Source organism: Haliotis cracherodii, unplaced genomic scaffold, assembly GCF_022045235.1.
Source record: "Haliotis cracherodii isolate W230 unplaced genomic scaffold, xgHalCrac1.p SCAF_10, whole genome shotgun sequence".
Lineage (NCBI taxonomy): Eukaryota > Metazoa > Mollusca > Gastropoda > Lepetellida > Haliotidae > Haliotis > Haliotis cracherodii.
In genome coordinates this window covers 44,474,566-44,489,590 of record NW_027266265.1, presented here as the reverse complement: position 1 = coordinate 44,489,590, position 15,025 = coordinate 44,474,566, and the positions used below count along the sequence as shown (strand labels likewise).

General features: G+C 37.8%; 2 protein-coding genes across 2 annotated transcripts in view; one reads left to right on the top strand and one right to left on the bottom strand.

The window, feature by feature from the left end:
- LOC139454415 (fatty acid 2-hydroxylase-like) overlaps positions 1–14,710 on the top strand; it is a 38,822-nt gene extending 24,112 nt beyond the window's left edge. Inside the window, exons 5-6 of the mRNA XM_071236107.1 lie at positions 370–619; positions 2,080–14,710. Coding sequence (XP_071092208.1) covers positions 370–619; positions 2,080–2,138 — 309 coding nt within the window. The 3' untranslated portion in view covers positions 2,139–14,710. The remainder of the gene's footprint in view (positions 1–369; positions 620–2,079) is intronic.
- LOC139453844 (P30 adhesin-like) lies at positions 9,677–10,467 on the bottom strand. The gene is made up of 2 exons (XM_071235295.1): positions 10,408–10,467; positions 9,677–10,015 (listed from the first exon to the last, which is right to left on the bottom strand). Exons 1-2 carry the CDS (start codon positions 10,465–10,467, stop codon positions 9,677–9,679), a joined length of 399 nt encoding a protein of 132 aa, XP_071091396.1.
- Positions 14,711–15,025: the final 315 nt, after the last annotated feature.

The following is a 15,025-nucleotide window of genomic DNA, read 5'->3' as shown; positions in this document are numbered from 1 at the left end:
GGCAGTAGCTGTGGCAGTAGCTGTGGAAATGGTAGTCGAACCTAAAGAAATAAGTAGTAGAAGTGGTACTTGATGTTGCCCTGCCTGGTGCTCGGCATTAAGGGGCTAAAACAAGGACTGGTCGGCCCAGAGTCAGTGTACTGTGTCTGAATGGGGTATCGAAGGTAAGCTGCGGCATGCTATCTCAGTGGGCTTAGCATTGTGAACCAGCATTAGTCTGGAATAGTACAAGCAGAGACACATATATGCACACTTGCAGGTGATTGCATGTCACCATATATAAGTGCAATAATCTTGATCGCGACGTTAACCCTTTTGACCTCTCCTGATTCTACAATACTTCAACATGAGATCCATTGTTCCCTGTAGGCACCCATGGAGAAGGGCCGACTAGTATTTCCGCTGGTGCCAGCAAACATCTTGGCAGTAATAATGTACTCTCTCGTGCGTCTGGTGTGTCCGCGGCTGATGACGCTGTCCGTCATCTCGGGGACGGTGCTGGGCTATATGATGTATGACCTCATCCACTACTATCTACATCATGGTTCACCATCCCTCACATACTTCAAGAACCTCAAGCGATACCATGTCAAACACCATTTTGAACAACAGCATAAAGGTAAAGTGGTCTTGTACATGCAGGGGTTTACACAACAGAGAAATGTGCATCCATTATGCAAAAATGTATAGAAAAGAACTATATTCCATCCCGAGTTATGCATTATGTTCATTGTATCAAATTCATGTTTGATTACCTGTAGTTGCATCCCAGTTACGTGGATCAATACTCGTAATGTCAATCCATTGTCTGGTCCAGACTCCATTTTTTACCCATTCTTGGCGTAAAACGCGACTATGCTTGTCGTAAGGGCGACTAATGGGACTCGCTGACTTGGTTGATGCATGTCGTCGTATCCCAAGCATGGATATATGCTCATGATATCAATCACTGGATTATCTGGTCCAGATTCGATTTTTCAAAGACAGCCTAGTTTGGTGCTAGACAATAAATAGAAAAAGAAAAGATGCGGGCATGAAAAATTCAGAGCTCGAGATAGGCTACGTATCTGCGTAAAATATGCATTAGATAAACTGAAATACGCTGACAAATCAAATCCTAGCATATCAAAAATGCAGCTGCTTAAATACGCTATTGAAATAAAATTAATGCATATATTACAGCTTTTAGATAAAACGATTACGTAAATTACAACCGCGAAATTCACTTACCGACAGTTACATTGGGAAAAGCTAGTGCGACAAGCATACTGAAAATGCCAATTGAAATCCTGCCTAGTCAATGTACATGTAGTATGTTAAACAGTCGCTGATTGGAGATAAAACAAAAATAACACTTTTCTTATTGCAAACCAAAATGGCTTTCCAGAGAGGGAGCCACATGCAGATGCAGACAGAATTACTACTATTCATATAGCTCTAAATGGTTTGCAGGGATTGTTACAAAACAGGTTTTTAAGTTAAAATACCCAATTTGAATACCCTCTAAGAACTGCTGATACCCAATGAAAATCAATCCCCTGGGTAAAATAATCAAATGACCAAAAGCTTATCTATAGCTCTGCAACCTTGCAAACTTGCAACATTTAGGTGATATTCATGTCACAAGATATGTCATATAGTGCAAATATTGCTGAGTGGGTGCTAAACACCAAACACACAGACAACAGTTAGAACCACAGTGTCTTTCAGGTAGGCTGAAAGTAGTTCCGGCTTTAGGCATCATTTCACTTGAGTGAAATATTAATTTTCTGTTTCAGGTTGGTTGGTTGGTTTGTTGTTTAACACGGCAGTCTGTAAATAATCGAGTCTGTACCAGACAATCCAGTGATTAATATCATGAGCATCGATCCACGCAATTGGGATCAATGACATGCATCAAGTCAGCCAGCCTGACCACCCCATCCTGTTAGTCGCCTCTTACGACAAGCAGAGTCACCTTTAATGGCAAGCATGGGTTGCTGAAGAAATATTCTAACCCGGATCTTCACGAGTTTCTGTTTCAGGGTACATATGGCACTTCATAACTAATTACATAATATATTTTTCTGAATGTTGCAGGTTTTGGAATATCCAGTAAACTGTGGGATTATCCGTTCAATACGCTCATAACAGAGTGACCTTCACCTTGCCCTTGCCACACATTCTTTCACTGAGGAAGACCAAGAAGGACACAGAGGCTATCCCATCAGCCCTTGCAACAGGAAGCCCTTCTATTCTGTCAGTCCGGCCAGTCGTGTGTCTTTGAGTGTAGACTTTCACAAACATACCCTGATGGCGCTAATTCCGTCGTACTCAAGTACTGAGTTTCTCCAATTATGATAAACAGATTTGTTGGTTTTTTTGCTATATTGATGTACTTAGTTTTAGTGTGATAGGCATCAATATATTTCCAATGCTTAAGAGCTTAAGATTCTGCACTTATTATCGCATAGGCAGAAGAATTGTATGTATGTATTCAACATTGATGCACGTTTAGTTTATATTATCAAGAGTTGTTTTTTAACTGGTACGCTATATTTGTGAGTTTGTTTAGAATTCTGTTTCAATGAAATGACAAGTTCAAAAAATTGTGATAAGAATGTGGTTACTTATGTATATTTGTCAACAAACCCATTCCTATAAAAAAATTGATGATGAAAAGAGGTCCTAATGTTAATCAGGACATTGTGATACGTAATTCATATGTATACTGTTACATATTATTATGTTCCTATTTGTCATTTTGTACCGATACAGCCCCTTAATATTCTTTCGTGCGCCTTATGATGTGCATATAGGAGGGGGTAAGGTGCACCAGTGTGCATTGTAGAGGAAGATACTTAGTCGACGCTATGCACGATTTTGTCAGGCTTCTTCAGTCCTTGCAGTTGGTTAAGTATATCCATGAAGCTATTCAGATTTTCCATTTTTCACACCAGGATTTGTAAATGTCATGAAATCTCTACAGTCTGTGAATCTTACATTTTCAGTTTATATATAGTGATGTGTGATAGAGAGAGATTAATGAGACAGAAAGAAATCCTGTTTTTGTTGTGTATATAATGGCTATGTATATATTATTAGCAAGCACATAAGCAGATGCATGACTACTGTATGAGCGCCTGTAAACCACCAGAAGCTGGGATTGAGCTGTCAAGCTGTAGGCAGTGTGTGGCTTGAATGGCCAAGTTCAGATATATTTTCATTCTGCTGAAGAGGTATTTTTGCAGAGTTTGTACAGTAGAGTTATTTTTCAAAACTTCCTGTATCAGTGTGCCGTTTTGGATATTGTTATTTCTTATTTTGAATTTCTTTGTTGATGTTTCTGTTTAGTTGTCTCTTTAATAGGGATTGAAAGGTGTGAGAAAGTCCCAGAATGTGTGTCCTCCAGTGTGTCAATTGCTCAAGATACAGGAGCTGCAGGAGGAAAATGATGTGATCGTATCCTTACAGCTTTGTACCATCATTAGGTTTCCGGATACATTTTGTACCATTTCTAGAGTTACCTGAAGCCAAGTTGAAAATGGTTCCTCATAGTCTTAGCACCGCGATCTTCATAAGTCTGTGGGAGTTACGACGAATGAAGTGCTGTGATCACTGTTTGGTCCTGTTCCACAAAGCAATCGTAGCGGCAAAACCTTCATCAGTCTGTGTTTAAGTATGAGTGTTAAGTCTGTGTTCAACTATTCTAGCACTATGATTGTTTCGTGAAATGGGCCCTTGGACCTGTTCCACAAAGTGATGTTAACACTAACGTGATCGTAACTCCCATACTTTAACGCTGACTTACGACATTTGTAGTGCTACAATCTCTTTGTGGAACGGACTTGTGGAAATCAAGAGGGCTGATATAAAATCTGTTTCAAAATGAAGTTTTAGGTTATGGAGGGGCATAATATGACATGATTTTATTCAGGAATTGTTAAACACAAAATAATTTATAATTGCGTTTCAGTGATAATTTGTTGGGGAATGTAAATCTTGTAAATATGGTTTGCATTTGGATGTTTCAAGTTTTTAGTACTTTGACTGTTGACTGAAATCCAGTCATGCAAGCTGTAAATTACATCATTGTCGTTTCTGTGAGTTACCTTAGGCTGTGTTCGTAGAGAGAACCTCTTCGTCAAGTCTACATTATCAAGGTTGATATGTGTAAAATATTTGTTGAACATTGTGCAGTGTCCAATGATGTTTGAAGTCGAAAATTAACAGCTTGTTTGGGAATGTCTTCAGTGTGACTTACCTTGTGCATGCTCATTTGTACAGAATTTTAATCTTTGTTAATCTTTTTCGACATATTCAGTATTTTGTAGGGAAGGCCAGAAGTCCTTTTGCAGTGCTTTAGGATGGTCAGCCTCAGTTCGGCCAGACCTTTTTCTTTTCTTTTTGGTTTACGGATTTCTGGCCACAAACTTCAGGTCAGTAGTTCTAAAAAATGTAACAGTGTAAAATCCAATTTATTTTATTTTTCGACCCCTCGAAATGTTAAGTAGGTTGGACAGTTTTTAGGGGGTGACAATTAAGTTGGGCAGGAGTTTTTAGGCTAGAATTTCAACAGGTTTTAATTATGGTATTTTAAATGATTTATTTACACTGATAGCCACAGTAATTGCATTTGGATTTTTAACATTTTAATTGTTTCTGGTCTGCGGATTATTAACCCCACTGCTTTTCATTTATTTTTTATTCATTCACTTTTCCAATTGAGTCTGCAAATTTGTAAACCAAGTTTCCAAGAAGATCTGGCCTTATTCATGTTATTCAGTGCAATGGTTTTGTTGATAACCACATATATAACATTACATAATCAGGTATCACCTTAGGGTGACTTATTGTAGGAGTGTTACAAACTATTGTAGGAGTGTTACAAGGCATGTCTGTGTATGGCAAATCTGTAGGGGCCTATTCATGGTGTTATCTAGATTGTGGAAACTTATTATTTACTTAGAAGATCATCCTAATTCCTCTCAAGCATGCATTGATATCCCTTCCTCAAATCGTTAGGGATCGTGACTATTTTGGGGACACACAATTCCATAAAACTATCCTCCCAAATATTCATAATCCCTACAGGTTGGGTTTTTTTCAGTGTATAAACTATTTGAGGAAACAGCACAGAGAATCCTTGTCACTTGTACCTAATATTACCCTTGTGTTTCCCATTGCTCAATCCCAAGATGCCACCTAAAACTTAGCATCCTGTAACCATGGATACTAGAGTTTCTGTGGGACTACTTCATGTACAAGATGACCTTGATCTCCGTAACGATGCAGGTATCCTGCCCATGTGATGGATATAGCTAACTGTGCAATGCATGGGGGACCTCTTGCCAGTATCCTGACAATATTGACTCTTGTCACAACATCGGGACACTCATTACCCTTGTTCCAGAAAATACTGCTGGCTGGATAGCTTAAGTGGTATGCTTTATCCTTTTGTCCTATATCATCCTCGACTATCCAGGGAATATTTATTCTGTTATGAGATATACCCTGCTTCAATCGCCAGCACATCCTGTTACCATGGAGAGTAGAGTTTCCATGGAGAGTAGAGTTTCTGTGTGTGATTACTTCATGTACAAGATGACCTTCATCTCTCTGTAAGAATGCTGGTATGCTGTCCATGAAATAGATATAGGTATCTGAGTAATACATTGGGATCCTCTTGCCAGTATCCTGACAATAATGACTCTTGCCACTACATCGGGACATTCGTTTTCTTACACACACATGGCTGAAAAACCCATTTGAAATAACTGGTATCAAACATATGTGTGAATTCCAGCCTGTGATTGGCTACTGTCATATTTGGTAAAACAAAATTACTGAAAATTAGGTACATTGAAAATCTTGCTAAAATCTCAAAATCTAAATATCGGTTGTATTTACTTGAAGAATTGAATTTCAAAAATAGCATATGAGTGATCAGGGGTATCATTAAATCTGAATAGTTAATTCTGAAATGTCACCGATAAGCGTAGAACATTTTGGAAAATACACAAACATGAAAGCCGAAGTGAACTTTCTGCCTTATTGGATAGTGTTTAGGAAATCACATTTCATGTATGCCGGTTATGAGATGCCTGTAACATCACGTATATTTCGAACTAAGCTGTGATACATACATCCCTGAATTCCTCACAAGTTTTAGAATGAAATGACAAATGGTCCTCGTCACCAATACAAATTATCGAGATGAAATCAAGCGAAATAAGTTAGATGTGAAAAGTGGTATGCTCTATCCTCTTATCCTATATCATCCTTGACTACCTAGTGAATTACATATTTATTCTATTATGACATATACCCTATAATGATTCGTCAGCATATATTTGAAGTCTCTGTCTCTCTTATTAACTCTGTTCGAAATTACTTATATGAGTTTGAAATAAACAACCAATCAGAGTGTCCCTTCTGAACACAAGTTTAGCATTTCCAAAATCGTGATCTTGTAGCAGCAAGCGATCAGTCAATATATTTAATCAAATCAGATTACCATTATAAGGAAACGTTGGTCTTTGAAAATAATGTACTAAGACTAGATAAGGGAAGTCCTTATGTTACTAGACATCTTCCTGAAGCAAGGGAATTAACTGACTGAAAAAGTCCGGTTTCCACCCTTTATCATAATAGAATGGCAATATAATCCACCTGATAATGGAGAATGGCTAATGCTGTGAAATACCTCCTTGATGTTAAGTGTTAGTAGTCCCTTTGAATCAGAATTGTCAGTATCATTAGAAACATTGAGTTTCTGTAATATGGAATATTTAGTTGTTGAAAGTTGCTTCCATTTGCACGAGATACCAAGATAAAGCTAGTAAGCTGAACCAGATCATGTGCTGATATTGTTTCCTAGTAGTGTGTAACTGTACTTTGTTTATTCCTGTATCTAGAGCAACTTACAATCGCTACTTTGTCATCCATGATAGCTGAGATTAGTGACAAGTGACAATTGTTCAACCATACTGAATAACAAGTGATTGAAAATGGTATGTTTAGAAAAAAACTTTGAAATTTACAAAGTATTGGAAGATGGGGTACGACAAGCTGTACCTGTTTGCACAAAGACTGAGTTGATAAAATAGACAAGAGAGGGGCACAAGTCGCCATTCGGCTGGTCTTTGAATGAAATTGAGCAAAGATCAATCCAAGTTGATATATTCGACACAAAAGCGCACAAGTCGCCATTCGGCATGCCTCGGAATGAAATTGTGCAAAGATCGATCCAAGATGATATATTCGACACAAAAGCACACAAGTCGCCATTCGGCTTGTCTCGGAATGAAATTGTGCAAAGATCGATCCAAGTTGATAAATTATACACAAAAGCGCACAAGTTGCCATTCGGCTTGTCTCGGAATGAAATTGTGCAAAGATCGATCCAAGTTGATAAATTATACACAAAAGCGCACAAGTTGCCATTCGGCTTGTCTCGGAATGAAATTGTGCAAAGATCGATCCAAGTTGATAAATTAGACATTGGAGGGCACAATTTGGCTTGTCTTGGAATGACATGAGTGGTCACGGATGAGTAGCTGGAGTGGTTGCTTGCTCGGTACATTTTTTGTATATATTGTTTACTCAGAATGGTACCCGTACTGTTGACTTTTGAAATCACATTGTTGGGTAGTCGATTGTCTTACATGTTCAGAGTCCATCTTCATGTTTATTTAAAGCGTTCGTTTGTTACGCTGAGGACCAGGGTTCAATTTCCAACATGGGTACAATGTATGAAGCCCATTTCAGGTGTCCTTGTCATGATATTGCTGGAATATTGCTAATAGTGGCGTTAAACCGAAACTCACTCACTCTTATTTATCCCACGAAGTATGCCCCACCATTCGTTTGAATTTGTCAATTCCGTATATGATTCATCCCACTTCATGACTGAAAGGGCAAACATCTGAGGCGCCGTTAAACCGTTATGCTTTAACTATATGTAATCATTTCAGTGTTGCAGCTTCATCAGTTACCATGGTTACAGGTTATGTAATATATGGTAATGTTTTTGCTTTGGATAGAAAATGGATTGGACAAATATGTTCATTTTACATAAACAAATATGGCCGACCTATAGCCTGCGTAGATTTCGCTTCCGGAGCACAACTGTGTATTTCACGCATGGACACTGCATATCTGGAGCTCTGCTTTGTATTTAATTGCCCTCTGTTGGCAGTTTTTCGATAGTTTCGATACAGTTAAATCTTGTATTGTGGAGAATATATATTAAATTGACAAGAGGGATGCGATTTCCTCTCTTTGCAGCGAATTGAGATGAAGAGACTCTGCTGGATGGCTGTTGTCCAGTATTGAAGGGATTCTGTATACCAGGGGTTTTGCTGATTGTGAAGTCGTCGTGGTGACATCTTGTAGCTTGTATTTAAACATGTCCCCTATATTATCTCCTGCCCAAAGATTGTTGGAAAATACTTTTAAGATTATCATCGGGGCTTGAATCATTTCACACCCTCAATGATCTTATGCAAAAAAATGGCCATTCATTGACTCTCTGGAAATAGAAGATGTGTTTTCCAATAACATCATGTCTGTTTCACGGCCTGTTTGCAAAATAATAAAAGTTAAAACCATGTAGGTGGAATAATTTATTATTTATTTCTAAAGTTATTAATGCATAAAAAAACTCATTCCCTCCTTGACTTTTGAAGAAAGAAATTAATGAAAATGTAATAATGTCCAAAGTTAATTAACTTAGAAATAAGATCCCCAACATCACTTTTGAAAAATGGAATAATTACTGTATTTGAATAAAATTGTAATAATTTATTACCTATTTAAAGGTACCGTTAAATAGAAAAAAAATGAATCCTACATTACTCTTGAAAATAGATGGATGAAATTCTGATGATAATTGTTGTGATTATGATTATTAATTACATCAGTAAGATATTCTGGACATGTTTTGTTTTGAGGTTATGCTGCAGGTGCCTGTGATGAAGATGTTTCCTCCCACATATCGCATACACATGGGTTACACGTTTGCATGGTTGTGACGAGGAATTGTTTGTTGTTTTTCAAGGTCATCTCTTTGTATGCTTTTGAGAGAGAAGGTTGTTAAATATTGATTGTTTATGGGTCTAATTTATATTGTGATGCTTCATTCCGTAGTTGTCACCATTGTTCATGATTAATTTATTTCATAATTTTTTCAATTTATTCTATTTCATGTTCATGTTTTGGTCCCTGTGAAGTTCCATGATTACTTGTTGCTATTTTTTTGCTTTCATGTTGTATATAGTGATTGGTCAATCTAATGTGCAAAGATTCTTCAAACTCTCATACCGTTGCAATCAGTGAGGATGCTAACTTTGTCTGTTCAGAAGGTTGTAAGGCACTGGTTTATAATAAGGGTGATTCTTTAAGTCAAAACAAAATGAATGGGTGTTTCCGGTCTCCAAACTGATCCAGATGTTTCTGTTAATGTGTAAACTTGTCATTGCTTGGAATTGATTGATTGATTGTATATTACTTACATATTAATCAGTGTTTCCAAGCTTCAACTTATGATAGCCAGAGCCAAGTAGAAAAATCCCATATTCCACAGTTATATTCCACAGATATGCCATAACCATGTTATTGCATAGTTGTTTGAAGTAGATGATCGATGGTTGAAAAAAGGCTGAACAGAACAGTGTTTAAGGAAATGTGGTTATGCCTACAGTGGTGTGTCAAGGCCTGGCTTTGGTGTGTCGATGCCTGGCTGTGGTGTGTCGATGCCTGGCTGTGGTGTGTCAAGGCCTGGCTGTGGTGTGTCGATGCCTGGCTGTGGTGTGTCGATGCCTGGCTGTGGTGTGTCGATGCCTGGCTGTGGTGTGTCAAGGCCTGGCTGTGGTATGTCGATGCCTGGCTGTGGTGTGTCAAGGCCTGGCTGTGGTGTGTCGATGCCTGGCTGTGGTGTGTTGATGCCTGGCTGTGGTGTGTCGATGCCTGGCTGTGGTGTGTCGATGCCTGGCTGTGGTGTGTCAAGGCCTGGCTGTGGTGTGTCTAGGCCTGGCTGTGGTAATGCGTTTTGGGTCCACCCCAGAATAGTATTAAATGTTCGGTCCGAAGATCAGGGTGTGTGTCTGAAGCCAGCCAGTCAGGAGACTTTGTTTGTACCTAACACAAAAACTACTAAGATGTGTCAAAAACCAAAAAGTGTGTATGTTATTTGTTTAATTTGCACACCAAAAGATCAAATAGCTGAAATAAACACTGAGTTTACTTGCAAAACTGACAATGTCTGTGATGAAATAACCAAGCTCTTTGAAAAACGAGAATAATGCATGACACAATATTTTGGAGGACACATCTTCGTATTTTTCCTTGGGTGTACAATGTCCCCATGCTGCAGTGTATTCAATGTTACCTAGAACATTCTTCTGGTAGATTGTTCTGATGTCCAACCCATGTTCGGTTGCCTCTCATTTTCTCCAAGTTGAAGGGGACCAAGGGGAGATAATCCATGTTTACAGATGTGATATGACCAGTGAAGATAGATTAAGCACTGAATAACTGGAAGACAATGAGAGCCAACTGTTATGGGCGGTATGTATCATGCTTTCCCTTATAGATAATCAAATTTATAAGTTGGATGTTTGATAAATTTCTGATAGTATGTTTAACTTGAAATGGCCAACTGAATACCGGTAATTCATTTTGAGGATGGTCCATAAGCACTAGTTTCATACTTCTTGTTACTGTATGGTTTGGAGGTGCCACCAAAAACCTGTATTCATCAATGCCACATGTCTGTTTTTTGTTAATTCTAAATCATATTTTTGTCTGGTTATATAAATATATATGTATTATATATGTATACATCTTGGGTTTATATAAATATATAGCTCTATCTCTACACTGTCTGATACTTTACATATCATGTTGTGATGTTCTCATTTCTTTGTGTATTTAATATATCATGACTATGCCCCTATTATTCAAGTTGCTTTTGCACGTAAAGACGGTGTTCTGTGTTTTACCATGAACCAATATTTTCTAAACTCATTTTGAACATGTTGAAAACGCGAAAGCCATATGTCTCTAATTAATATGTTAAGAGTTTTAATGTCATCATATCATACCCGAAAGCTTATTTGTTTCTGTACTGATATATTTTCATGTACAGTGAAACCCTGTTAATCTGGACAACTCTGTAACCTGGATGACACAGTCATCTGGACAACACTTTAATCTGGACAACACTGTAATCTGGACAACACTGTAATCTGGACAACACTGTAATCTGGACGACACTGTAATCAGGACAACACTGTAATCTGGACAACCTGTAACCTGGACAACACTGTAACCTGGACGACACTGTAATCAGGACAACACTGTAATCTGGACGACACTGCAATCTGAATGACACTGTAACCTGGACAACACTGTAACCTGGACGACACTGTAATCAGGACAACACTGTAATCTGGACGACACTGTAATCTGAATGATACTGTTACCTGGACAACACTGTAACCTGGATGACACTGTTCCAGATAAACTATCCTGATTACCCTGTTGCCAGTTAAACCCAGTACTTGAGTTTTGTCCATCTTTCATATGTACCGATGGGTAGACATTTCCAACAGTTAGCATCCCTAGATGGTGGGGGCACGGGTGGCCCAGTTGTCTAAGGCGCCGCGATTCGCTGTGCCGAGTTGCGTCCCTTGGGCACGCCAGAAACCTATGATTGTGGGTTCGAATCCCGGTTCGCCCCGATTATTTTTCCAGGTTTGTCAGCACCATACCCAAGCTCGTGGGTTTCACCAAAGTGGTAAACGTCTAAGACCTGCATCACTTCAGGCTTTCCTCCCACATTAAGCTGACACGCCGCAATATAACTGGAATCATGTTTAAAGCGGCGTTAAACCCGACTCACTCACTCATCCCTAGATGGTGTTTCCCAGTAAAATATTCCAGTCAAAATATGGAACAAACATATTGAATTGCTGAGCATCTTTATTCATTTTCTCCAGTACATGTACTTGCAATAGAATCGAAATTAAAGGGTCAGTGATCAAAATATTCATCATAATAATTTTTATAATTGATTGTTACTTTGAATGAGAAATACGACAAATACCAGCCTTTATATGTTGTCACTGTGAAGACTTCAATATTACTGAAATTTGTTAATTGGTTCAGAAAGAAAACAAATTTGTTTGAAAATAATTTGTTTTTATTTGAAATGGCAGGTACATATTCGAAATAATTAAAGGTTTGTATTTCCGTGTGCAATCATTAGCTGCCTTGCTCGTTACAGGAGCCTTGTTCTGGATTACTTCCGTAAGAACTATTTGCCCATAATGAATGTCATGATTGAAGTTTTATGGAACACCCGATTCTTTCATGTTGCTGTAGTTAGTCTGTCACCCATGACAGATTACCTTTAGTACTGGTAACAAGAAAGAATCAGGTGTTCTTTGGCTTCTTTTGAACAGTATATGGCTTAGATGGGGTTTATCCCTATTAGTTTTAAAACCTAAAATTGACCTACATTTTGTACATTACAAACAAATAGTTAAGTGACTGACCATTTGATGACAATGACTTTTTTCCAACAGTCTCCAGCATAAGTAATTTTTTTCAAGTATTTTCTGGGACAATGACTTTTTCTCGATAAAAATCCCCCCCCCCCTGAATATCAAATGGTTGGTTCCTAATGTATTGACCATGTACTGACTATTATTATTGGCACTGTTCTGAATTTATTACAGTTCTTGATAGTTAAGTAGCAGATTATGAGATTACCTTCATTGAAGTGCTGAATGATAACACATGTTTAGTTTCCTGCTCAGTTGAGATGTGTACGCTAGATGTTGTTCATTTGATATCATGTTGGTTGTTGTAGCTCAAGGTGATACACCATCCAGTGAAATAGTGTAGACTTTCATTAGTGAATTCATTCTAGACATATTCATAGCAATATCGTGTCAAATATCACATTTACATTTCCCATCCTGTTGTTCCTTGTCTGTGTTTCCAAGATTAGTTTACCAAAGATGACCAAAACTCTTTGTCATTTAGGGGTAGCCTAGTGGTTAAAGCGTTTGCTCGTCACGCCAAAGACCCGGGTTCGATTCCTGACATGGGTACATTGTGTGAAGCCTATTTCTGGTGTCCCCCTCCGTGATATCGTTGGAATATTGCTAAAAGCTACGTAAAACCATACTCTGAGTACTCACTCTTGTCATTTAGAAATCAAATGTTGATATTCATTGTATTCCAGCAGAGTATAAGTTGTGTTATCATTAGAATGAAATGATATTGAATTGTCAAACCATATCCATTAATCCTGCGATTAGTACTAAAGTTAACAATTCTGTAGAAAAAATGATTTGGGGAGAATGTTTTCTAAGGTGCATGGTTATTATGATAACCCTTTCAGATTACAGGAACAAATTGGCTCCTTATCTTCATTAGTAATGCATGGTAGACCGTCTTTGTCATGAGTGTTTTTTTATTTTGTGTTGTACATATTCGCTTGTTGCCTGTAGTTTCGTATACCATTCGTCTGTAGTTGTATTCCGTATGTATATAATTGTTGGCGATTGTACTCCATATGTATATACAATGTGTATATAACATCACTCTTGTATGTGATATTGTATATTATCACACTATGCATATGTGTGAGTTTCATCTGAGAATACAGGACATATACAGATGCCTCTTCTGCTGTCTTTTGTTTCTATGGTGATATTGAAGAGTAATTCTCTGATTGATTGGCTGGTTTCATGGCTGTCATTTCTTAAAGAACAATGGGGTTGCAAGAATTTCTGGTACTAAATATTAGACTGCTAAGCCTAAATGTGCTAGCATGTGCTTGTTTTTTATGTTACTGTTGAAGTGGCAGTAATTTTTCTCCTAGCTTATTTATCAAGTACCATATTCGACATAATAAGCGCCCCATTCTAATAAGTGCCCACGCCGATATTTGCTAATTTATTGGCTAGTGAACAATCCCAATTAGCATCCCTTCTGATTAATCAATGTACACAAGACTATTATTTGCGTAAAATACGCACTCGTGTGTTATATGCACCCTTGATTATGGGCTGTTAAATTCGGGGAAAATATATCTGTCATGTATAAACATTTCAGCCTGTCAGCATAAACCACGAAATTTATCTTTCAACTCTGTTTTTTTCCCACCAAAATAATATTCCAAAAAGAGCTCCCTATTTCTAAGTTTGAGAGCGCCCTGGGCGCTTGTTACGTCAAATACGGTAATCATTCTTGGCAACCAGCTGCAGCCTGTTTATATTGTCTCTTATAAACTTTCGTGAAATATGAAGTGTATGTGGGTATGAATGACAGTTATGTTGTACAGTACATTTTGCATATACATTTGGGTGTTGTGTATATTTGAATTATACAGTTGTATATCATGGCATGTTTATACATATATCTGTGTGTACATATGTGATGAAGTTAGAACTGGTCATACGAGGCAACGAATTAGGTGGCCTGGCTTGGTGTCGTGGTTGATTGATAGTCTGACAGCGTGGAGTGATGCTCATTGTATCAATTACTAGTTTGTCTGGTCCAGACTTGATATTTACAGGCGGCTGTCATATTGCTGGAACATTGCTATGTGTGCTGTTAAGCAACAAACAAACAAATCATGTGTTCATGTGAAATATACATATGTATATCATGTCACATGTACATATATATGTTTGTGCATATGGAATATCCATCTGTATACCATGTCACATGTTCATATGTCAGAGCATGTGAAATATACATCTGTATATCATGTCACATTCACATATATATGTTTGTGCATATGAAATGTACATCTGTATATCATGTTCATATGTCACTGCATGTGAAATATACATTTGTACATGATGTCACATGTCCACATGTCAGTGCATGTGAAATATACATCTGTATATCATGTCACATGTCCACATGTCTCTGCATGTGAAATATACATCTGTATATCATGTCACATGTCCACATGTCAGTGCATGTGAAATATACATCTGTATATCATGTCACATGTCCACAT